At 37.6% G+C, this 27,176-nt stretch overlaps 1 protein-coding gene and 1 pseudogene across 3 annotated transcripts in view; one reads left to right on the top strand and one right to left on the bottom strand.

The window, feature by feature from the left end:
- Positions 1 to 227: 227 nt before the first annotated feature.
- The window catches only part of TMEM39A (transmembrane protein 39A), a 68,445-nt gene continuing 41,496 nt past the window's right edge, over positions 228 to 27,176 (bottom strand). For all 3 annotated transcript variants that reach the window (XM_077118244.1, XM_077118242.1, XM_077118243.1), the window contains exons 5-9: positions 21,649 to 21,803; positions 5,392 to 5,740; positions 4,442 to 4,629; positions 2,402 to 2,522; positions 228 to 622 (exon numbers count right to left, since the gene is read on the bottom strand). In XM_077118244.1, the coding sequence (XP_076974359.1) occupies positions 389 to 622; positions 2,402 to 2,522; positions 4,442 to 4,629; positions 5,392 to 5,740; positions 21,649 to 21,803 (1,047 nt within the window). In that variant the 3' untranslated portion in view covers positions 228 to 388. The remainder of the gene's footprint in view (positions 623 to 2,401; positions 2,523 to 4,441; positions 4,630 to 5,391; positions 5,741 to 21,648; positions 21,804 to 27,176) is intronic.
- LOC143648835 (ubiquitin carboxyl-terminal hydrolase 12 pseudogene) lies at positions 12,388 to 13,288 on the top strand (annotated as a pseudogene).

Genomic DNA, 27,176 nt, shown 5'->3' with positions numbered 1-27,176 from the left:
AGCCCCATTGATCTTCCTTTCTGCAGCAATAAAGACAGCTGAGGACTGATGATAATGAAAAGAACTGAAAGGAAAGCAGAAGGTACCGTGTTGAATGATATATGAGATGTGTCCATAAATGAATAAATTATTTCTGAGCCATGCAAACAAACCAATCTCTTTACTAGAGAGGCATACCTCTCATATGTATATTATTCAAATTACTAACACATGAAAGATCACATCACCTTGTTTATGGATACATTTAATATCCCTTGCCCTTCCCATCTTTCAAAACATAATAGTATACAAAATATAAAATATCTTAAATATTTATAAAAATCGCAAGAAAAAATAGAACGTATGAAAATATTTTTATCTGAGTTCTCCCTCATTGTTGAGAGGCAGCTTAGTTTGCCTTGAGTTCATAACTGTTGAGTGGGTAAGAATATGCCCTGCCTAATACTATTCTGTCTCGGAGGAGCTTAAATAAAACATAGTAGTTGCAGAAGAGGATGAGAGCCATGGAAAGCGTGTGGTTCCACTTCTCTGATCGCAGCAAGGAATAGAGCTGGTAGAAGACGACACTGCCCTCAATAAGGATAAGGAGATTTAACAGTCTTAATGGACGATGAAATAGGAACTGTAAGGAAGTTAAAAAGCCAAGTATTATTTCATAGAAAAGCAAAGACTGTAGTTATTTCTCACATTTATTTCTCTAAAATAATTTCATATTTATAGGCTGCTTTTATCAAATAGATCTGCTTATTGAATATGTCAGGCTATTTCTTGCTATAGAGACCCAAATCTTTTTTCTTTTTGCTCAAAAAATAATGAAATAATTTCATTTCATCGCCCCTGAGACAGGGAAAGGCATTATGCCCAACAGAACACTGCCTATAAGATTTTCCTTACATTATATCTTAGGCATACATTTTATTTGAGATAATCAAAAGTATATTTTGAGTAAGACAGGAGTTGAATAAGGACCCAATCGGAAATAGTTTAAGCTCTGTAGATCAAGAGGCAACAACTGAGGATATTATGCAGGTACTTATATAACCACTTAAAATACAACCATTTAAAAAATGAAAAAACATTCTTAGCTTGTGTGTTGTACAAAAACAGGTAGGGGGGACTACTATATACACCTGTACCGGACAGTTTGGGGAGGGTTGGGAGTGAGGCATTATGAGGTAAAATATCAATACAATTTCTTGATTTCTTCCTTTTTCTTCAGTATACCCACATGGTAACTAACTCAAACCCTCTATATCATATACTTCTACTGTCAATTAATTCATCAACTTTCTGGATATTGAGAAGTTAGGTGCACAAAGGACAGAACAAGAAGAAGGAAAAAATAAGTCAGTATTAGAATTAAAGGGCTTAATATTTTCACTCCCACCACATTTTTCACTCTAAGGAGCTAAGTTCTGGTTTACTAATAAAAAGGTATTATGAATTGAAAGATATAGGTCAAAGATTGGACATTACCAAACAATTCAGCATAACCAATTTAGTCCTATATCACATGAAGACAAACTGAGATAATAGTAGTCTATTTAATCTAAAAGAACTAATTTATGAGAAATTTGGATCTCAGGGTTCAACCTAAGAATGAAGCCAAATTATCATGACAGTTCTGAAAGGTACCCTGGCTCCCAGAGTCCTTCTTCAACAAAATGTTTAACTTAGGTTTTATTGCATGATATCTAATAATAACATGTGTAAAACTGGCTTAGAATTAATGTTCTAAAAAGACTCAGAAAGAATTTCATATTGCATGGCAAAGTTCATAATCAATAAGCCAGTAAACAATATACCAAATGGATAAAAAAGGGAGGGCAATCTTTACATTCTGACAGCTACTGGTAATAGGCATATTTTAAACTAAGTATTCTCAAACTTCAGTGTGCCTAAGAATCATCTCAAAAGCTACAAATTCCTGGGATTCATGGAACTACCAAAATATAAAGCCATCACATTGTTACCATATTAAATATTGTTTAAGCATATACAGATACAATATATCTTAAGGATACCACTAAAACAAACTATTACAAATAAAAATTTTTAAGGAAGGTCTAAATATTTTATTTCAATTTCAAATTTCAAACTGAAATTTCAAAGTAACTATAGAAACCAGCCAAGTTACTGAAGCTGGCTTAATATACCTTCAAACTGTGTTTCAGAAGACATTTCCAAAGGACAGGGGATATATTTCTAGTAGTAATAATAAACATGTATTAATTTCCTGGTATGTGCTATACTCTGTGCGAGGTGTTTATAAATATTTCTAATCCTCACAATATCCACTTTATAGATAAGGAAATTGAGGCTCATAATAGTAGTCAAATGTTCCAGAATGGACTTCTAACACCCCTAAGCTTATATTTGAAAATAAATAAGCAATACTTACATAAAAGCGGGCATGGGATACATCTGAAGGCACCGCCACGTTGTAAGGTCCCATGGCTCTATATAAACATCGACTGTGTCGCACCAGCACCCCTTGAGGCCATATAGTATTTTCTGACCAACTAAGGGAGAAAGAAATGCAACATTATTATATTAGCAATTATAGATACAATACTGTCTGGCAAGGTCAGCTATATTTCTATGGAAAGGATGAAGTACTCAAGGCTTCATATGCCTGAATTCTGAAAATGCAGTAATTGCATGGTCAAATTGGAAGGAATTAGGATTTGTTGTTATAACATCACTGTTACATAGTAAAGAGAAATTGCAAAAGTGATAATAGTTAACTCAGATTGAAGGACTTAAAGAGGGCTAAGAAAATAAGCAGAAATAACTAGACAAGTTAAGGCACCTATAAGCCTGAAAACTGTGTATAAGTAGGTGGAGTGTCATCTCAATCCCAAGTGAGCAGAGTCTACTGGTGGAAATACTAGAAGGAACAAACAAGAAAAAGCTGATGGCAATAAGAGTAGTAGAGAATTAACACACTGTCAAACTAGCATGGTATTTACTGCAAAGTTATATCCCCCAAACAACAGAAAATCAGGTTTTTATCACACACTGAAAATACTTCATAAATTTGAGAAGCTATACAGTAGAATGCAGACACACAAGGTATTGAAACACAGATTTCTCTTTTTACCGCTTTCTTGGTTTGTTTTTATAGAGGTTTCTCTAGGGAAAAGAAGTTAGGGATGAAGAAACTTCATTTTTTCTGGCATTGACATAATGGAGTTGGAGTGGGAAATGGGAATCTTCAGGTTAAGCTTTTAAAAAAAAAATCTAAGTTAATTCACCTCTTCCTGATTTTGGAAAGGTTAGTTTCCTGGGGTAAGAACTGGGACAACATTTTAGATATGTTTAAAAAAAAATCTAGCACCCTGAAGCTTTCCCAGTTCAGAAAATGTTCCGCCGGCCTTGCTCACACTTACCAGCATTAAATGATGATACACCTCATGGCCATGTGCCATCAGTAGCCTGAAGATGTACAGTACTAGTACTGTGGATTGTGTTTTCAATTTTTATTGAAATTTGTCCTTTGCCCACAGTCGGGTTTCTTTTCAGCCTGGCCCAATCTCTTTCAGTTCCTGGGCTTGAAGGCCTGTGCTAATCTGTATCAGACATCAAGGCAGATAATTGAAGGGAGAACTCTGAGGGGGAGAGGGTAAGGGAAAGTCACCTCATTCTGTCCCACTTAATTAGGAAAGAATTTCTAGGTGATGAAATTTGTGAAATGTTCAAATTACAAAGGGGAGGAAGATGAAAATGGTCCAGGTTTGAGACAAAGGTATGATGTAAGGCTCAGAAGTAAAAAACAAAAGGATTCTATATAATAGATATTTTGGATCATAGGGACCATGCAAAGAAATGACTGCAGAGGGGACAAGAGGAATACTTAGACAAACTCACAGTCAGGGACAGTTTTCATTTAAATATGTGAGAAGTAGAAAAATATTCAGTAAAGTGTTAAGGAAGAAAAGAAAAAAATACAGTAAAATGTGAAGGCAAGGAAAATTACTAAAACAAATCTGCATTTACTGGAAAGGAAGGAGAGAAGCAAATTCTAGCTGTCCAAGTACAAAATGATTAGTTAGCAACTATTTAGCTGTAGCAATGAAGATAAGAAGATGAATCTTAAAATTCCTCTAAAAACAATGAAAAATATATCATTACTTTTTGAATTTGGCCAAAGAGTTAAGACTGAAAGAAAACTCCAAGATTTAGCTTGGGTGACAAATTATATACTCTAGAGTAACTGGGCAGTTGCAAAGTAAGAGGGATTTATGGTGGGACTGGGGATGGTGGTGGAAATGAGTTAATGTCTTCTGTATTCAGTTTAGAGTGATGACAAGCATCCATGTGGACGAAAACTAAAAATTAAATGTTCAAAGTCAAGGACAAGAATGACATACAAAGCAAATAAACATGATCAGCAGCATGTAGAAAAGTGTTACATGGTTTTACCCTGTAGCCTACTCACATGTGTTGTGGAGCATTGCTGTAGGACCCATGTTCCAGCTTCTGCCATTTGCCCAGGTGAGCAGCTGATTTATGCAGCAAATCACAGTATTTGGATGGCAGCAGTTGTGTGGTGAGCATTACAAAAGCATTGATCCATACCATAATGAGGTGCTCACATGACCAGCGCATGTCGTAGTACTGGGTACTCTGGAAGAAATCAGAAGAGAAAGAGAGATGATCCATGCACTGGTAAACAGAGGAGGAAGGTATGGGTGCGTGTACATATGCCCTGCAGACAAATGCCACACTAAGTCACACATGCACTGGTTGTCCGGCTGTCCGTGCAGAAAATTCAAGAGCAGAGTCCTCCAAAATCCTTCAACCTGACTTTCTGGCTGTATGAGTCAAGGCTGGGAGGGAGAGGTAATTATATTTTAAGTGCTTCTTTTCTAGAAGAAGTGAGTGTTATCTGTGCATGACCACTCCGGCTGCTGAAGTGCTTCTCAATGGGTGAAAGAAGGGCACTAAAATGTCCCAAAAGATTTTGGGTCCAAGTGATATCCAGGACCATTTTTCTTTTGTATTGAAGTAAATTGAAATTCAGAGAATGGTTAGGTTAAATTCAAGGAAACTCCTGATAACCATGTTAAGATCAACTACAACAGGCTGAATTTTATTGACTCTTCAGTCCACTCAAGCTACTATTATAAGTACAATTTTCATTCTCCCTGGATATAACAAAAGACTTAAAAAAAAAAAAAAAAAAGGAACCACCACGGGTGCATCACATATATGGAAATACCTATCCGCCAACCAGGAGCGGTATTAGTGCACTCCAGATGCAGCCGAACTCCATCATCCAGGCTGCCAAAGGGGAGACAGAGAAAAGGGGGATTAAATAAGAAAGACCCAGTTTATGTAATTGACACACAAATCTAGGAAGTACATAAACGCAAGATAGCCACTTACCTTCACAAAACACAGAGGGAGAAAGGCAACATAGTAGGCACTGAAGAGAGAGTTGAAAAGAACTTCCTTGATTCTGTGGTTGAAATCTGCTTTCAGACATTCTACTTCATTGCGTATGAGGTCTGGAGATAGGGGGCAGCTGTGGGTGGGGATGGGCGTGGCATTATTAAACTGTTCTTTCAGAGACTCCAGCAATAAGGAGAGGAAGTCTTTGGATTTGGCCAAGCCACCCACAGCTGAGGCACTTTCCTCTACAGCCTGGTGCTGTATCACATAGTTAAAGTCTGTGAGAAGAAGATGAGCTCTACTATCTTGGTGAAAACAGCAGAGAGGAACATAGACACCAAACCTGCAGAACAAGGTGAATATGAAAATGGTGCACATTTTCCACAGATGCCACTTAAGATAAAAACTTTAAAGTATTATCAATAAAATATCATGATTCATTAGAGTTAACATAACTCAAAAGGGGCCTTTGGTGATGGTAAACTCATTATTTGGGAAATTCTTTAACTTCTTTCTACTAAAGCAATACACATTCCTTGTAGAATAAGAAATAACGGAAAATCACAAGGCAAAATATAAATAATCTAGAAATAATTGTTTTTATAATTTTCATAATTAGATATGCATTTTTCTAATGTATAAAAATAGACTTTATACTTTTTTTTTTACATATTGGCCCAATACAGTAGAAGTTGTTTTGTATTCTGCTGTTTTAACTTTATATACATATGTAGTGAGCATTTTTTCATCTATTAAGTATTTTTCTGGGACAATTTTTTTAATGCATTTTTAATATTCTCACATAAATGTACCATAATTTAGCCATTTTTCCCTTGTTGGATATTCAGCCTGTTTCTTCTTTTCTCTACTATAAATAGCAGTGTGATAAGCATTCTCCTACCCACCTTTCTGTGCACATCTGGTGGTTTTTCACATGGCTTGCCCCTCACCTTGAACGTCCTTTACTTAGTGAGGGCTCCTCTGCCTCTCCAATACATTGTCCCCCACACTCACTCCAGTACTCCTAGTCCCCTTTTCCTGATTAATTTTCTCCACAGAATTTACTGCTCCAACCCTCAGTACACACCCCTATAAGTACATGGGCACAAACATTTAAACATATGCTCTGTGAGGCAGAATTTTTTGTCTGCTTAATTTACTACTTCCCCAAGTCCTCATTAAGTAACTTCTACATTGTGACTTAGGTATTGTAGAAACAATGGTTGCTTTACTGATATAAACTCAAAAACTAACAGATGACACTTTCATAGATTTCTATAGAGGACATTTTATTAAAAAATTAGCATTTGACACTTGTTACAGTTTTCTGTAGAGTAGAAAGGATGAGCTTGTACTAAGTAAAAGGATGCTTAACAGGGATCTGTAAGTAGCTTAGGGATCTACCATGAGTGGCTTGTTTAATTAGTAGGGTGGAAGAACTAGGGGTAGAAAATTCAGGCAGAAGAACTCAGAAATGCACAAAGTCATAAAGGCCAGAGAAGGTTATAAGAAGTTCATTATTGCTGAAATACAGACTACATATGTAGGAGTGGGGGGAGAGACTGAGGTATGTGGTAGATTGTGATGATTGCCACAAATCATCTTTATCCATTCTTGTATTCTCATCCTTTGGTACATAACTGCAGAGCCCTTGTTCTGTGAGCAAGGTAATCTGTCTTACCCCTCATAGCCAACTCAACTACGTTACTTGTTTTGGCCATTATATTAGCAGACATGCTGCAATCACAAGCACAAAAGAGGCATGTACATTGGCGCCTGTACTCTTCCAACTGCCATTTTCATGTTACCATGTCCAGACTAGCCTGCTAGAGAATGAGAGACATGTGCAGCAATGCTGAGTTGTCCCAGTTGTGTAAAATGACAGTCAATCAACCCCAAGATATGTGATTAAGCCCAGCTAAAGTAAAAAAAAAAAAATCTCTTGGGCCACAGTGGCTCAGCAGGCAGAGTTTTCACCTGCCATGTTGGAGACCCGGGTTCGATTCCCAGTGCCTGTCTACGCAAAAAACAAAACAAAACAAAACTCTCTACTTCCAACTGACCACAGATACATGTATCATAAATACATACTTAATTTTAAAACTGAAGTTTAAAGAAGGTAAATATAATTAAACCTAAAACTTATTTAAACTACATGCTTATCTCATTGTTTTACTTTAGAATGAGCAAGTTTCTTTATAATATATCTAAATTAAAACGAAAAAGTTTGCTGACAGTGATGGTTAGGTTCATGTGTCAACCTGGCCAGGTTATGCTGCCCAGTTGTTTGGTTAAGCAAACACTGCCCTACTTGTTGAGGATACTTCATGAACTTAAATCATCATTATACTGATTGCATCTATGGCTGATTATATCTACGAACAATGGAGGTGACTGCTATCAGCAATGAGACGCATTTCATTCAGTCAGCTGAAGGCTTTAAAAGGGGAAGTGATTATTTTAGCAGTCAGAAGAGAGAATTTACAACTCTACTTCAGCTGACTAGGGTTCTCCTGGAGAATTCAAAAAACTTCACTAGAGTTACCAGCTTGCAGCCTGTTCTACAGAGTTTGGATTCGTGCAACTCCACAGTTGTGTGAGACAATTTTACAAAATCTTATAATATTTACAGTTATCTCTTGTCAGTTCTGTTTCCTTTAATAATTCTGACTAATACACTGACCATTCTGATGACGGAAATTACCTTAAACATGGCCGAATTTTCCTTGATATAACCATTTGAATCAGATATGGTTAACATTCTGAATCAGACACAATTAACCTTTTAATTGATTCAACCAGCTATTGTTTGGTAAACACAATAACTAAATCACAATTTAGCTGAAATGTTAATGTAGAAGTATAGAAATAATTGATGTAAAATACATATATACCTTATAAGAAACTTGAGTCATAAAAAATGCTTATAACATCAAAAATTCATTGTGTAGGAAAAAAGGTAACATTAACAATTTTGGTTTCTAAGTATCTGAAACAATTGTTTAAACTGAAAATATAAGCATATCTACCACAGTACAATCAACAGACTCTCCCTGCCAACCTTGCCTGCACAATATCTGATTATACCTTAATTTTTTTTTCACAATCACACAGTCACAATACAAAAGCTATATCATTATACAATCATTTTCAAGAAACACAGCTATTGGAATATAGCTCTACATTTTCAGGCACTTCCCTCCAGCCTTTTCAATATACCTTAACTAAAAAGGTGATATCTATATAATGTATAAGAATAAATCCCAGGATAGCCTCTCAACTGTTTGAAATCTCTCAGCCACTGACACTTTGTCTTATTTTTCTCTTCCCTCTTTTGGTTGAGAAGGATTTCTCAATCCTTTGATGGTGAGTCCCAGCTCATTCTAGGATTTCTGTTCCACATTGCCAGAAAGGTTCACACCTGTGGGAGTCATGACCCACATAGAGAAGGGGAGGGCAGTGTACACCTTAATTTTACACTATGTGACTACCCATATAAATGAATGCATTGATTCACTGTAAATGGTATAAAGGAGTGGTTCTCAAATGAGTACACATCAGAATCAGCTGGAGGGTTTATTAAAATACAGATTGCTGGGCTCCATACCCAGAGTTTCTGATTCAGGTCTGGGGTAGATTCTGAGAATGTCTATTTTTAACAACTTTCCCGGTGACACTGATGCTGCTATTCTAGGAACCAACACTTTGAAACTACTATATATAGTAATGGTTATGATAAGGACTCAGAAACAAAAGACCTGAGTCTTTTTCACTTACTAAATGTTGAACCATGGGAAAGTTTTTAAATCTCTTAACCTGTCTTTGCTTTGTCTTAACCTGCCAATTTTCTACTAATAGCCACATGTTCTGTTCTTCCATAGCAACAGATTTTTTAGTTGAGCAGTAGGTTGTTCAATTAAAGACTTAATTTCTCAGACTCTCTTATGGCTATATATGGCTTTTTTTTTTTTAATTAGAGAAGTTCTGGGTTTACAGAAGAATCATGCATAAAATACAATACTCCCATATATCACCCTATTATAAACACTTTGCACTGGTATGGAACACTGTTATAATTCATGACAGCACATTTTTATAATTATATTATTAATTATAATCCATGATTTAACTTAGGCTTCATTGTTTGTATAGTGAAGTTCCATGGATTTTTTTAAAAAAATTTATTGTTACAATATATACAATCTAACATTTCTCCTTTTAATCACATTCAGATATATATATTTCAATACTGTTAATTATGTTCACAATGTTATGCTATCATCACCAGCATCTATTGCCTAAGCATTTCCATCATTTCAAATAGGTACCTTGTGCATTTTAAGCCTTAACTTCCTATTTCCTATCCCCACCCCCAACCTATATTCTAGATTCTGATTTTGTTTGTATATTCTAATTGCTTCATATCATTGAGATCAAAATATTTGTCCTTTTGTGTATGACTTATTTCACACAACATGATGTCTTCAGGGTTCATCTATGTTGCTCTATGTTTCAGGATTCCATTACTCTTTACAGCTGAATAGCATTTCATTGTATGTATATACCACAATTTAACCCTTCATCGGTTGACAGTCACTTGGGATGCTTCCATCTTCTGGCAATTGTGAATAATGCCTCTAAGAACATCAGTGTGTAATTATCTGTTCAGGTCCCTGCTTTTAATTATTTTGGGTATATAATACGTAGTAGTGGGATTGCTGGGTCATATGGTAACTCTACACTTAGTTTTCTGAGGAACTACCAAACTGTCTCCCACAGTTGTTGCATCATTTTCCCTTGTCACCAGCAATGAATGGGTACTCCTATTTCTCCACATCTTCTCTGACATTTGTTAATAGCAGCCATTCAAAGCCACCACATTGTGGTTTGATTTGCATTTACCTGATAGCTATTGTGCTGGTTTGCAAATATTGTGTACCCCAGAAAAGCCAGGTTTTAATTCTGACCCACTCTTGTGGAGGCAGCTGTTTCTTTTAATCCTAATTCAATACTGTAGGGCAGTAACTTTTAATTAGGTTATCTCCACGGAGACGTGACACACACAATTGTGGGTGTTACCTTTTGATTACATGGAGATGTGACTATACCCATTCCAGGTGGGTCTTGATTAGTCTACTGGAATCCTTTAAACGAGAAAACATTTTGGAGAGAGTCAGAACCAATAAAGCCAACAGAAACGACAGAAGCAACAGAAGTCTCAGAGCCAACAGAAACTTAACAGAAGAGCTGACACACATGTTGACACATGGAGAACTGAAATATGGATGTCTGGAGCTGCCTGGAGCACAACAGATGTTGCCTTGAGATGTTAAGCAAGCCAGAACCTGGAAAAAGCCAAGAGATGAAAGCCAGCCCCAGAGAAGCAAAGTGAGGATTGCCCACAGGAATAAAGGCTGAAAACAATGGAACCCAGGAGCAAGTGACCAGCTGAAGTAGGCATATGACTTCCCAGCTGACAGAGCTGTTCCAGATGTATCAGCCTTTCTTGAATTAAGGTATCCTTCCCTGGATAGCCTCGGTGTGGATATTTTTATAGGCTGAGAACCGTAAACTCATAACTTTTAATGGCATTCCAGCAGCTCTTACAGAGTAATACAGCTACTGATGTTGAGCATCTTTTCATGTATTACATATTGTTTTAACATTAGTTCTAGAGGTGGGATAAAGTGGTAAGCCAAACTTCTAGGTCATACCCTCTCCCTCCCTCTGCTAGAGAGGGTAGAGCACAAAAAAAAGATTGGAGCCTGTGGTAGGAAGCTACCCTATTCCAAAAAAAGCTAGAATACAGGTAGAAACTTTCTCAAACAACTGTTCTGGGGATCTAGAGACCAAGGGAGTAGTGTACCATATCCAGAGCAGGATGAAGAGACTTGAGAAACTGAAGTGAAGAACAGTGACTAACTTGCTTGGCTGCAGCTACTGCTGCCTGTGCCCCACTTTTGAGGTAAGTTGCTTCAGGTCAGTCTGGTCCCTGCGGGCTGCTGTGGATTGGGAGGGCTGCAGAAATCCTCCTTCCCAAGAACAGAGGTGGACACAGGCCAGTACTGATTCAGCGATTAGCTGATGAATTTAGACTGTGGGTCCTGCTGCTTTAGCCTGTCACAGACAAGCACCACTTTGCCATTGTTTCGACCTGCATCAGAAGCAAAGCTGGCAGGAGGCTAAAATTACCCAGGCTTCTTAGAGTTACAGAGAATAGGCTGTTGAAGAGTGCCATCTGCTGGAAAGGTGAGGAAAGTTCAACCTTGAAGAGCTAGAAAAAAAGGCTTTTTGGCCTCTTTCGTGACCCTTTCCCCAGGCTCCTTTGGAACTAGTCTGAACACTTGTGTGGATTCCTGCCCCTGCTTTGCCTGGGAAACACGGATGAACCAAGAGTCAGAGAAGACCCTTAACATAAACCCAATTAACAACAAAATCCTCAAGAGAAACTGATCTTTGGAATAACCTCATCAAGATAATCATATGCCCAGATATCAGCCAAAAATTACAAGCCACATAAAAAACAAGAAGATTTGGCTGAGTCAACGGAACAAACTAAAAAGTAGGAGGAATACAGAATTTGCAACAATTGATCAAAAATGTTCAAATAAATCTCCTAAATCAATTCAAGGATATGAAGGAAAATAAGCCTAAACAGATAAAGGTTATCAAAAAGACACTAGGTAAGCACAAGGAAGAATCTGAAAGCATGCAAAGAAAACTAACAGAACTTATGGGAACGAAAGGCATAGTAAGAGATTAAAAGTATATTAGAGGTCCTGCACCAGGGAAAGGTGGGAGCTGGTAGCTCAGGCCAGGAAAGCCCAAATGACAGCAACAGTGGCCCAGTGGCAGCAGGATGGGCTTGGTCTGGGGCGCGCAGTGGTGTTTGGTGACTCACGCCTACCCAGGCTGCAGTGAGAGTGAGTGATTTGCTAGGCTCCCTCCTCCTATTACTGCTATGATGGGGTGGTAGATGACCCTGGATGGATGGAAATCCTAATGACAGTCTCCAAATTTACCTCTGTACCATGAGTGCAAAGCCTCAGCATTTGAGAAGGAAATTGGTACAGAACAGTTTCCAGTCAACAAGTTCTATTTTGGATCATTCAACTTTGGGAATACCTGCCACTGCAGTTCAGTTCTTCAAGCGCTTTATTTTTGTCATCCATTTCGTGAAAAAGTTCTAGCATACAAGAGTTAACCTAGGAAAGAGAACTTTTGTACATGTTTAGCAGATCTCTTTCACAGAGTGGTCTCGTAGAAGAAAAAGGTTGGAGTAATACCTCCTAGGAAGTTCATAACAAGATTATGGAAAGAAAATGAGCTTTTCAACAACTACATGCAGCAAGATGCCCATGAATTTTTATATTACATAATAAATACAATTGCTAATATTTTATAAGAAGAGAAAATGCAAGAAAAACAAAATGCCCATTTACCAAATGGTATACTGACAATGAAAGCAATAACAGCAGACCCAATATGGGTATATGAAATTTTTCAGGGAACATTAACGAATGACATCAGATATCTTACTTGTGAAACTTAGCAGCAAAGATGAAAATTTTTTAGATCTTTCTGCTGATGTGAAATGAAACACATCAATTACTGCTTAACGAATTTTAGCAACGAAGAAATCCTCTGTAGTGAAAACAAATATGACTGTGAAACACAGCAAACAGGAAGCATACAACAGATGAAAGTTAAAAAACTGCCCATGTGTTATTCAAGCTTCAGCCAGATACTGCAAACGGCCATATCTGTTGGGATGGCTGTGGCACATTTTACATATTGGAATAAAAAGTTCTATAAATTATATAAACAAAGTAAATACTCTAAATTAACTTCCACTTTTAGGTCATGTGGCTTCTGTCTTATTCACAGATAAACAGAAGATGAGACAGTTCATCAAAAAGAGACCTATCTTTTTGACAAGGAATACTTAAAGGAATTCTGCACGTTGAAAGAAGAAACAGGACAGAGAAGCTCAGAGGAGAGTATGGAAGTTAAGATTATCACTAAGGGTAACTAAAAGGGTAAAAAGAGACAAAAGTATTTATATGGCATAGAAAAGGCAAAGGATAAAATGATTGAAGTAAGTACTGCCTTTATAGTAATAACAATGGCTGTTAATAGATTAACTTCCTCAATCAAAAGACAAAGATTGGAAGAACGGATTTAAAAATATGATCCATCTATTTGCTATCTACAAGATTTGCTATCTACCTTCAGCCCAAGGATAAAAACAGGTTGAAAGTGTAAGGCTGGAAAAAAGATATTCCAAAGAAACAGTAAAGAAAAAAGATCTGGGGTAGCTATACTAATATTGGACAAAATTAACTTAAAATGAAAAACTGTTGTAAGAGACAAAGAAGGACATAATAAATTAATAAAAGGGGCGAACTACCAAGAAGAAATAACTATTGTAAATATTCATGCACCTAACCAGGGTGCCCCAAAACACATGAAGCAAACAATGCCAAGACTGAAAGGAGGAATAGATGTCCCTACAACAATATTTGTGGATTTTAATACAACACTCTTATCAATAAATAGAACATCCAGACAGAGATTAATAAGGTAACAGAGAATTGAGTAATTTTTTTATTTTAATGCAGTTTTATTGATGTATGTTATATATCCACGTACCATGTAATCATTCAAACTGTACAATCACTGTTTCACAGTATCATCATATGGCTGCGCATTCATCATCACAATGGACTTTTTTCTTTTTTATGAAAAATAACATACAACAAAGCAATCAATTTCAAAGCACACCACAGCAATTAGTTGTAGAAAAAATTTCAGAGGTTGTTATAGGTTATAATCCCACAGTTGTTGGTTTTTACCACTAGCTGCTCCAAGACACTGGAGACTAAAAGAAATATCTATATAATGATTCAGCCATCATACTCATTTGTTACATCCTACCTTTTCTGTATAACTCCACTATTTCCTTTGATCTTTCTTCCACTCTTCATTGTTATTTGGGCTATGCCCATTCTAACTTTTTCATGTTGGAAGGGGCAGTTGACATTAAGGGATGTGAGACAGAACTAGGTGATGTTCTGGAGAGGCTGGCCCCTCTGCATTTCAAGACTTACCAGGCCTAGGAATCCACTTGGAGGTTGTAGACTTCTGGAAAGTAGTCCTAGTGCATGGAATTTTTGCAGAATCTCATATGAAGCCCTAGGTGTTCTTTAGGGTTAGCAGGAATGGTGTTGGTTGGTATGCCAGTTTGAAACAATTATGTACCCCAGAAAAGCTATGTCCTTTGATCCTCATTTAATACTGCTGGGTGGGACCTTTTTGATTATCTCCACGTAGATGTGACCCACCCAATTGTGGGTGGTAACTTTTAATTTCTTTTCTTTTTTTTTTTTTACATGAGCGGGCACCAGGAATCGAACCTGGGTCCTCTGGCATGGCAGGCAAGCGTCTTTGCCTGCTGAGCCACCGTGGCCCGCCCAGTGGGTGGTAACTTTTGACTAGATAATTTCAGGGAGATGTGTCTCTACCCATTCAAGTTGGGGTTGCTTACTGGAGCCTTTTAAGAGGGAATGATTTTGGAAAAAGCTAGAGCCCATGCAGCCAAAGACCTTTGGAGATGAAGAAGGAAAATGCCTCCAGGGACCCTCATGAAACAAGAAGCTGGAAGAGAAAGCCAGCAGACATTGCCATGTGTCCTCCCCGCTGAGAGAAACCCTGAACTTCATCAGCCTTTCTTGAGTAAAGGTAACTTCTTGTTGGTGCCTTAATTTGGATATTTTCACAGCCTTAGAATCACAAACTTGCAACTTAACAAATTCCCCTTTTAAAAAGCTGTTTTGTTTCTGGTACATTGCACTCCAGCAATTTCAAACCAGAATAGCTGGGGGTTGGTAAACCATAATAAATAGTAATATCTAGCTGAAGCTTGCATAAGAGTAGCCTCCAGAGTAGCCTCTCAACTCTATTTGAACTCTCTCAGCCACTGAATCCTTATTTGATACACTTCTTCCACCCCTTGTGGTCAGGATGGCATTGTTGATTCCACGTGCCAGGACCAGGCTCATTCATGGGAGTAACCTCTCATGTTGCCAGGAAGACCTTCACCCCTTGATGTCATGTCCCACATAGCAGGGAGGATAATGATTTCACTTGCAGAGAAAAAGGCCACACCTGAGCAACAAGAGAGGTCCTTTGGAAGTAAATCTCAAGCATAACTATAGGTAGGCTAAGCTTCTCTGCTACATAAATAAGCTTCACAAGAGCAAGCTTCAAGATCAAGGTCTTGGCCTATTGACATGGGAGTCCCTTATATTTGACAAGGTATAAGGGGTTTCCCTGGTGGTAAATTCTCTCCCATCCCTGAAGGGATTTAGCCAATACTATTTTTTTTCCATTTTTTAAATTAATTTTTTAACTTTTTAAACAAATATAACAATAAACAAATGCAAACATTCTTAACTTATGATCATTCCATTCTACATATATAATCAGTAATTCACAATATCCTCACATAGTTGCACATTCATCATCGTGATCATTTCTTAGGACATTTGCATTAAGAATTGAGTAATTTAATAAATGACATATTTCTAACAGACATAGCTAGAACAATGGGCCCCAAATAAGTACACTATAAATTATCCTCAAGTGTGCATGGATCATTCTCCAGGACAGGTCACATGCTGGGTCACAAAACAGGTCACAATAAATTAAAAAAGAATAAAATTATACAAAGCGCTTTCTCTGATCATAATGGAATGAAGCTGGAAATCAACAAAAGACAGAATCGTAAACTTCACAAAGATATGGAGATTAAATAACACATTCAAACAATCGAAGGAAAAATTACAAGAGAACTTGGTACAATTCTTGAGACAAATGAAAATGAGAATATAACACATCATACTTATGGGATGCAATGAAGGCAGTGTTGAGAGAGAACTTATAGCCCTAGATACCCTACATTAAAAAGAGTGAAAGAGCTAAAATCAAAGACCTAACTCCCCACTGGAGAAACCAAAAAAAAAAAAAAAACAAAAAACTGCATACTAATCCCAAAGCAGGCAGGAGGAAAGAACAAAGATTAAAGAAGAAACAAATGAAATCGAAAACAAAATAACAGCAAAGAGAGAAGTTCAGGAAAGTTGGTGGAGTAGGGAAGGTGGATTCACTCCTGCTCTGTGGAACAAGAAAGGGTACAGAAAAATGACCAGGATTGCAGTTCTGGGGTGTAAATGATCAGAGACATCAGGACAGGAAGAATAGGGTGAATCTGTTTGGCTGTGACCCCAGTGGGGGCAGGTGGTAGCACATGGGGAAGTGTGGGTCCAAGGGAGCGGACCAACCCTTCACTCCATCTTGCCCCAGCAGCTAGTTTGGGAAACTTCCACGCATGACTCTTCAGCCAGCAGTACCTGTAGGGAACCCAGAGTACGCCTAGTTGCCTGCAGGAAGTTGCTCTGTGAGGCACTGAGACCAGCCATCCTACCGGGTGTCACAAATAGCTATTCTGTCTGGTCTGTGAATGGTGGCTCTGCTGCATGCCAAGTGCTGAGATCAGCTGACCAGTCATGTGCATTAGGACCACCTGCTCTGCCGCCCTCTGTCAGGCACGCCATGTCAAGAACTGACCTGGGTGTTGCAGTCGGAAAGACGCAGGCCCAAGAGGAAGAGTGGCTCAAGAGTGCCATCTGCTGGGAAGAACCAGTAAGTGTTGTTTGGCAAATTCTCTATTTACCTAGTTTTTTTTTTTCTTCTGTGGGCACCAGTCTTAGCTCATTTCCAATATATCTTGGGTTATCTCCTCTGGCCACAGGGCCTACTATTATTGAAGAGTTTTTTTGTATTGTTTTTATTTTGGTGCTTGAGCCAGGAATTGAGCGCAGGTCTCCTGCATGGAGGGAGGGGGTTCTACCACTGAACTACCTGCGCAACCCCGAATAGCTTTTAATAGACCCTCAAGTAGACCCGTGTCCCCTCCACAAGATCTGGGCCTTGGTTTGGCAGGGAAATACTGACATACTAAGTGCAAAAGATCGTCAATGCAAATCCAACAAATATAAAACCTAAGATGAGTAGAAGAAATCAACCTGCAAAATAACGTTATTAAAATAATCAAATGCCCCAAAAGCAACAGAAAATCACAAAGCACATGAAGATACATGCAGACATGGCCTAGCCAAATGACCAAATCAAATTTCAGGCAGGCACATGGAATTTGGAACAAATCAAGGCTATTTATAATGACATAAAGGATATCAAGAAGACATTGGAAGAGCATAAAGAAGAATTTGAAGAATAAATAGAAAAACAGCAGATCTCACAGAGATGAAAGATATTGTAGACCAAGTTAGAAATATACTAGAGATACATGGAACAAGAGTCAATGAAGTGAAAGGTAGAATAAACAAACTAGAATATAGGACAACTGAACTCAAGCATAGAGAACAACAAATGGCAAGAAAGACGGAAAAAATGGAAACGGATTTCAGGGAAATGATACACAATGCACAGTGCTCAAATATATGAATTCGATCAGTGTCCCAGAAGGAGAACAGAAGAGTGAACGGCTAGGAAGGTAAGTTGAAGAGAAAATGGAGGAAAACTTCTCTACCATTAGAAAAAAAAGAATATACAAATCAAAGCCCAAAGAACCCCAAATAGAATAAATTCAAACAGTTCTACTCCAAGACACATACTAATCAGAATGTCAAATTCTGAAAAGCAGAGAAAGTTCTGAAAGCAGCAAGAGAGGAACGGTTCACTACATTCAAGGCAAACCACATAAGACGGAGTTCAGGGCAGCATGGAGGCAAGAAGGCAGTGTACGATATATTTAAGATTCTGAATGAGAAAGCGTTCCAGCCAAGAATTCTGTATCCAGCTAAGTTGTCCTTCAAAATTGAGGGAGAGATTAAAATCTTCTCAGAGAAGCAAAGGGTGAATGAATTTGTCAACCAGAGACCTGCCGTACAAGACATACTAAAGGGAATCCTGTCAGCTAAAAAAAAGACAGGAGAGGGCGATCTGGAGGAGGGCATAGAATTGAACAGTATTAGTAAGGGTATTTTAAAAGATAAAACAAGAATGAAAATAAAATATATATATAATGAAAAGATAATATATATATATCTGACAAATAAAAACTAAAGGATAAGATGGTAGATTCAAGAACTGCTTTTACAGTAATAACTTTGGATGTTAACAAACTAAACTCACCAATCAAAAGAGACTGGCACCCGGTGCCTGCCTATGCAAAAAAAAAAAAAAGACTGGCAGAATGGATTAAAAATAGAATCCATCTATACACTGTTTACAAGAGACACATCTTAGAACCAAAGATACAAATAGATTGAAAGTGAAAGCTGTAACCAAAAGAAAGAAGGAGTAGCTATACCAGTATCAGATAAAATAGACTTTAAATGTAAAGACATAAGAGACAAAGAAGGACACTATATATTAATAGAAGGGACAATTCACCAAGAAGAAATAACAATCATAAATGTTTATGCTCCCAATTAAGGAGATCTAAAGTACATGAGGCAAACATTGACACTGAAATAAAAAGCATCCAAATTGGAAAGGAAGAAGTACAATTTTTATTATTTGCAGACATGATCTATGCTTGGTAAACCCTGAGAAATTTATGACAAAGCTACTTGACCTAATAAACAAACTCAGCAAAGCGGTGGAATACAAGATTAATGTACAAAAATCAGTAATGTTACTATAACAAACAATGACCTATCTGAGGAGACAAGGGAAAATTTTAATCAGAATAGCAAGCAAAATAATCAAGTATCTATGAATAAATTTAACCAGGGATGTCAAGGACTTAAACTCAGAAAACTAAAAACACTGCTAAAAGAACTTAAAAAATGACCTAAATAAATGGAAAGAGATTCCATGCTCATGGTTAGGAAGGTTGAATGTTGTTAAGATGGCAATTCCACCCAAATTGATCTACAGAGTCAATGTAATACCAAAGAAAATTCCAACAACCTACTTTGAAGACTTGGGAAAGCTGGCTATCAAATTTATTTGGAAGGGATAGAGACCCTGAATAGATAAAGATATCCTAAAAAAAGATGGGTGAAGTGGGAAAATTAACACTTCCTGACTTTAAAGCTTAGTATAAAGCCACAGTGGTCAAAACTGCATGGTACTAGCACAAAGAAAAGTACTGACCAATGGATTCGAAACAAGAGTGTGGAGACAGAGCATCAAATCTATGGTTAACTGACCTTAAACAAGGCCCCAAATCTACTGAACTGGGACAGAATAGCCCTTTCAATAAATGGGCATGGGAGAACTGGTTATTAATAGCTAAAAGAAAGAAAGAGGACCCCTACCTGACATTCTATAAAAAATTAACTCAAAATGGATCAAAGACCTAAATATCAGAGCCAGTACCACACAACTCCTAGAAGATAATATAGGGAAACATCTGTAAGACCTAGTAGTATTAGATAGCTTTTTAAACGTTATACCCAAAGCACAAGCAATGAAAGAAAAAAATAGATAAATGGGAACTCCTTAAAATCAAAAACATACACTCACACTGTACATGAGAGGAACAAACTTGTAACCTTTTTAAGCCACTTTTATTTTGGACCTATGTCATGGCAGACCTAAATATACTAACTACGTCTTGGATAACTGCAATGATTTTATGAGGCGACATTTATAAGTACCTAGCCCAGCACTTAGCACATAATGAGAGAGCAATAAATGGTAGCTATTAACATTCTATGAAGAAAGTATTAAACAAATGTATAGAAGCTAAACTGTTCAAAGAAGTTTCTTTAATATGTGAATATGTACAATGAGGTACCACTACAAATCCACCAGAGCAGTTGAAATGTTAAAAACGGGTAACATTAAATGCTGGCAAAGATGTGGAGCAACCAAAACTCTCACAGTATTGGTTAGAAAATAAAATGATGCACTCTGTTTAGAAAAATATAGTAGAATCATAAAAACTAAGCGTATTCCTACTTATGACCTAGCAATTCTACTCCTAGATATGTACCTATGAAAATAAAATGTGTTATAAGAATTGCACAAAAGTATTCACAACGTTTATTTCTAATAGCCAAAGTGGAAATAACCCAAGTGTCCAAAAACAGGAGAATGAATTAACAAAGTGTGGTATATTCACACAATGGAATAATCACACAACTACATGGATGAATCGTAAAATCATTAAGCTGAGTGAAAGAAGCCTTATACAAAAGTTTATGAACTGTCTGATTCCATTTATATGAAGTTCTAGAACAGGCAAACTAATCTATGGTGAAACAAATCACCATAGTGGTTGCTTCTGAGGTTAATGGGGGTGGAGCTTGGGACATCACATGAAGGAATCTTCTGGGGTAATAGTAATACACTACATTTTGATAGGGGTCTGAGTTACATAGTAACAGGTATTTATCAAACCTCAGCAAATGTACACTTGTGTGAATTTTTATAAAATATTGAACTAGAGTTAATGACATGCATTTGCTGAAGCACTTAAGGGGAAGTGAACTGAAGTCTGCAATTCAACTCTGAAAGGCACCAAAAGTGAGATGGATTGATGGATGAAAAAAGGGATGGATGGATGGATGGATGGAAAGGTATGTGTTAAGTTTATTATAGTAAAATATTAATGGGTAGAATCTAGGTGGTAGCTATACAGGTATCTGCTGTAAAATTCTTTCTTTTTTTTAACATTTTTTATTAATTAAAAAAAAATTAACAATGTAAAATTCTTTTAACCTGTGTGTTTAAGCCTTTTTATAATAAGATGTTGCCCTCTCCACAAAAAACAAGTCTTCAGGTTTAAGTATGGCATTATTTTCTCACATGAGTCCAAAGAATCAAAGTAATTTAATCAAAAGGATAAAACTGGTTAAACCAATTCATTCAACTAAAATTAATCACCATATTTATCCCAAAAGGGGTCTTTATTTGTAAAAATAGAACTAATTAAAATATTCTCCACTAGGAAGGTAGTCATATGTTCTGGTTTTCCCAATACAATCCTGGTTTAGGCGTCTTGTCAGGATATCTCATTCAGTTATGCTAAATTGGATAAAAAGTATCTCAGTTTATAAAATAATTATATGGTGGCCTTATCCACTGATTTTCCAATTTCCTGAACTTTTTGTTTATGTTTGAAGAATTTCATTTTTCCTCTTTTATACTACCTCTTGCCTGATCCAAATATTTTCTTAAGACTTACTAATGAAATAGTAAAATAGGAGTACTCACGGGTAACCAAGGAAAAGGAGATTGAGGACTGAATGGCTCCGGAAGAGATTGACGAGGGTCCAACAAAGCACCCATCCACACAAAGTGAGTAGCACCAAGCGAGCTGATATCAGAACCATGTAGTGAATCATAGATGCTGCACCCGCCTTAGTGGCCTGAAAATTTGGAAGCCCAAAACAACAAACATTTTATAAGTGATCTTATTCAAAAGTAATGAGACACAAGTAAAAAGGTGGTAAGTTTAGTAGAAGCTAAACTGTACCTTAAAAAAAAGAAACAAAGAAAAAGGAAGACAATGCCCTTATCTTTCTCATTCCTGAAGATTCAGACTTCTCCAGGAACAATTGTTTCTTCCTTGTATTCCTGTACTGCCTTACACAGACCTCAAGTTTTTATATCATCTAATTATTTGTTTACATTGGGCTCTTCCATGTATGTCCACAGATCACATTCATCAGAATCACCTGGACTGCATACTGAACATGCAAATTCCTAACTACTTCTCTCCCCAAATGAAGGGATTCAAAATCTTGATTTAAGGAACGGTATTGTAACAACTCATACAGGTTTTTTTATTTTTATGTACATAAAGATGGTGAGCTGCTAATTTACCTATCTTACTTCCCACTAGACTCTAACGCCTTCAATGGCAACATTTCTATTTTTCTTTGAATCTTCAACGTCAATCTATTTGTGGAAATAATGGTTAATAAATTACTGAAGTTTCAAAAATTAGATCTTTGACATACCTTTATATAAATAAAAATTTCTTTAACTTTTACAAACATGGAATTAATGCACAATTTCTTCCAAGTCTTTGTCACAACTGTTCAAATATTGTTGTTTTTTTTTTTTGCTCTGAGAAGAGTCGCTTAAATTTATTTTTGTTTAACTGATTTTATACCCTTATTCTTGGCAAAAAAAACAGGTATCACAGGATCATGGTTATGTCATGGCTTACATTTTAGGTAAGGTTACAGGTTCAGGGAAGCAAAGCGAAAGTACACGTTCTGATTTTCTTAGGAACATGTACATAAGATTTCGATAGCAGCAAGATATTGGCTTAAGCCGCAGACATTGTGTTTGCAGTTTTTCTGAGTTTAGACTTTCTGTTCCTATTATTCTACAGGTGAGGCTATATGTCAAGACCTATTTTAATCTGGTTTATGATTAAAAGGTTACATTGTCTACTTAGATTTTTTATTGTTTCATTAGCATGGACCGGCGCCGAGGTGGGGGAGATTGGGTGGTGATAGGTATCAGTTTTTCTTATTCCTTTATTTCCTCTTGAAGTTTTTGGACAGGTTCCCTGAACCAGGGGCAGCATGTTAAACTCCATTTTAACTGTGATTTTACTAACTGTTGTAAAAGATCTCGTTTTGTTTTAGGCCCCAAAAAGACACCAAGGGGGGCTTGCTCTTCTAAGTTTTTCTATAAATGATAAAGAGTTAAATCTAACGTGCGTACCGTTGACATTTACAATTCTATGGCCATCTTCATTGTAAGCTCCTGTGTATGGTAATGGAGGGTCAGGGAATCTTTTTCCATTAACATTAGCTCCTTTAGGGGGTTCCCACCATTTTTCTCCAATTTTATATTTCATATTAGGTGGTTCTTGCACGGTGGGAAGTAAATTTCTAGGATGGCTCAATGCAGGGTTTTTTAATTGTAATTGTTTACTCTCTATGGGGCACTTTTCTGCGACTTGTTCTAAAAGCACTCCTGCCTGCTGCATCTGCAGCATGACTTGCTTAATGGGGGCATCCCAATCTAATTTTTGCCAAACAGTCATTAGCAAAGTTTTGCAATTTGTATCATTTTTTCCAGTTCTCAATACAAAATTTTTTGCTTTCTGATTCGTTTTGATATAATGCTTGGAGAACAACCAGCAACAAGAAACACACAATTAGTGTCGTTAATCCCAGTATTTTTCTATTACACCATTTTATGCCTCGCCCTCTTTTGGGGCGTTGAAGGCCTTGCCTACCGCCCTTCCTTCCAGGGAACCATGTCAAACCGGGGAGGAAAAAGAGGACGCGGCAATACCTACCATGTACCAAGGACTGTATTTATCTAACACAAGCTGCTCAACTGGTGTCATTATTCATCCTCATGAGATATAGGACTTCAGAGGCAAAACACAAGACTGCTTCCAGTATAGTTGCCCCACACAATGTGAACTGCTATGCATACATCCATGTTCTCTGTGTGGCCACTGTGCCCTTCTTCCACCAGAGTTTAGGACCCATTCTGGTAGGATCCCTCAGGCCTGGCTTTGCCCAGCCTCCTGTGTCTTCTGAGATTGGTAAATGTGAACCAGTCAGCAAATTGGGCAGCTCTCAGGAAAGTCTGCACTGTGCTAGGTTCAAAAGTCCCCAGAATGCCTAATCCTAGTTCCTCTTCATCTCTGATGTCTGATAGTGGGTCTTTGTGAGATTTACTTTGTCCTTATTCCCCAACATAATGTTGTTTGGTATCATATCTCTAGGAACAATCCTCTTTTCCTTGTGTAGATACCAAAGAGCTAAGCACAGTTTCCAGAAATCTTTTGTAGTAGCGTACAACATTAGGATGATAAAGCTGTAACAGATGTGTTTTTGCTGCATTTTTCTGCTTGCTTGGTAAAATTAATTTTGCTATTGTATATACACCATTTTCCTGAAGAGAGAAAGTATTTTATTGTATTTCCCAAGGACTTAAATCTTCAGGCAAATGAAGCTGCTGGATCCAGCCTGCTGCATTTCCACTAGACAGACTTCCAATGGAAGAACGGTCAGATACAAAATTTTTATCTGTGGATGTACTCCAAGTACTCCCAGAGCTCCGGGCGCCTCCTCTGTGTCTCCCATGGGAAGAAACTGTTTTTCCTTCCTGTGGTTGTGATCTGTTCAAATATTCTTTAATCCCAAATTTTTAATTGACTAAATATAGTAAGAAAACATATTTGTCTGAACACGAAGTTATGCAATGCCATTTTCTTTCCTAAGGAGGAGAAAATAAGCAAAATACAGGGGGAAATGGCAGAGCCTTATAAGCTGTAAAACAGCAGAGTAAGAACCCAGAAAGGTGAAAACACTATGAATCAATAGTTTCATAGTTTTTAGTTTCATAAAAAGCTATGAATCAATAGTACATGGGAGGGGCAGGGCAAGATAGCAGCATAGTGAGGTGTGAAATTTAGTCCTCCCGGGTAGCTAGTAAATAGCTAAGAGCTGTGTGGAACAATTGTTTGGGGGACTTCAGTGACCGGACACATATTGTACAATAGTCTGGAACAGGTAGAACAGCCAAGATCCCATGTAAAACTGTAAGTCTTCATAGGAAAGCATGGAAGCTAGCACCCCACCCCCACTGGCATGGCAGGCTAAGTCAGAGTTTGTTCCCTGAAGGAAAAAGAAGCCCTCTCTACTAGAAGCAAGGAAGGTAGCTCAACCAAGCTCTAAATGAAGAATTAGTTAAGAAATCTGGACTGCTGAATACATGCTCCAAGCACAGATAAACCTGGAGCAAACATAAAAAAGGACCCAGAGGTTTCGCCCCAGCAGAGAGTGGGAAGGACTGACAAAACAAACAAACAGAGCTTTTTTGAGCTGGATGAGCTCAAAATACCAGAAAAGAGTACCTAGACCCCAGTATCAACTCCAACTCTGGACAGCAAACCTGAGGGGCTGGGGTCTGGCTCTGAAAAGGTTTTCTTTCTTCCCATTTTCACTTCTTAACAGCCCTTAAGATAGAATTAACAGCCCTTAAGATAGAATTGTTGGATTAGCAGGATTCAGCACTGCCCCAGGCAAGGGCAGAATTAACATATGTCTGAGAGACAAAGTAACTAGTCAAGTGTAGGAAATAATTTCCTAAAGGTTATATCTTTAAGTAGTCTCTACTGGGAGCAAAGGAAGGTACCCTAGCCAAGTTCCAATTGCAGTTTTAAATGTGGCAGAGAGGTGGGGCTGAGAGACAAAACATAAAATGAAATAAAGTAGAACAAAGGTGGAGAGTTTTAGAATCAGTTGAGCACAGAGTACTGAAAAACGGGGCAAATAGGGTGACTCTTGACAGGTGAACATTGGGGCTGGGAACTGATTCCTGTAAAAGGATTTCTTTCTTTCTTTTTTTTTTTTTTTTTTCCTAGTCTTCTAAAACGATTCTAAGTAGCTCATTAGAGAAAGACTCAGGCATTTTTCAATCGTCAACCCTGAAGGCAAGGAGGAAGTTATGGTAGGCCTAAGAGACAAAGTAACAAGTCGAATGAAGGAGATCATTCCCTATCTTCCCCAAGAAAAGGAGGGGCAGCAGGGCCCAGCTAAAGTGGCAACCCTCAATCAGAGAATTCAGATCCCAGGGGTTAAGCCCTAAGTCTGCCTTCTACCTCAGCCTATGACTCAACCACGACGCTGGCAGGGAGGGACTGCTGAGAATTAAAGGTACCACATGACTTTATGCCAGTGGGGAGCTGCAGTCTGACAACTGATATGTGCTGGGCAGGAAAGGAAAAGCACAGAATCAATAGGCTTCATAGAAAGGTCTGACAACTTGCTGGGTCTCACCTTCAGGGAAACATGATACTGATTACATCCTCCTCCTGAGACCTGGCTTGTTTGGTCAGAGAAAATATGACTGGGGTTGATCATATCTGGGGAGACCCTCCTCAAAAAAAAAAAAAAAGGTTCCAAATAATCAGGGTAAGAATCAGAAAAACAAGAGGTGAAAAATTCTGATCAGTTAAATAGAAGCTATACTAGAGGTGTAGAATAAGTTGAACTGAATGCCAAAGAACAAAAAGAACAAAGCCAACCAACAAGAAACCTTAGTGAAAGAGTGAAAATGACCTCCAGAAGGAACTAATCATAGAAATCAGATACCTAGACACTAGTAAAAAAATTACAAGTCATACTAGGAAAAATTAAGATATGGTCAGTCAAAGGAACAAACTAATATTTCAAAAGAAATACAGGAGTTGAAACAACTAGTTAAGGATGTTCAAAGACACATGCAAAATCAAATGAATGAGTTGAGGGAAGACTGAGCAAAAGAGATGAAGGATATAAAGAAGACATATGGCAGACATAAAAAAAGAACTCTAAAGTTTGAAAAAACAAATTGCAGAACTTTTGGGAATGAAAGGCATAATCGAAGAAATGAAAACACAGTGGAGATATACAACAGCAGATCTGAAGAGGCAGAAGAAAGGATTAGTGAAATAGAGGACAGGACATCTGAAATCCTACACATAAAGGACAGATAAGGAAAAGAGTGGACAAATATGAGCAGGGTCACAGGGAATTGAATGACAACATGAAGTGCACAAATATATGTTTATGGGTGACCCAGAAGGAGAAGAGAAGAGAAAAGGGGCAGAAGGAATATGGAGGAAATAATCACTGAGAATTTCCCACCAATAGAACTCCTCCAAGACACTTACTAATCAGATTTTCAAACATCAAAGACAAAAAGGATTTTGAAAGTAGTAAGAGAACATGATCCTTCATATACTGTCCTTTAAAAATGGAGAGGGCAGGCCATGGTGG

This window comes from Tamandua tetradactyla, chromosome 10 (genome assembly GCF_023851605.1).
Source record: "Tamandua tetradactyla isolate mTamTet1 chromosome 10, mTamTet1.pri, whole genome shotgun sequence".
NCBI classification, from domain to species: Eukaryota; Metazoa; Chordata; class Mammalia; order Pilosa; family Myrmecophagidae; genus Tamandua; species Tamandua tetradactyla.
This window is presented reverse-complemented; position numbering and strand designations above follow the sequence as displayed.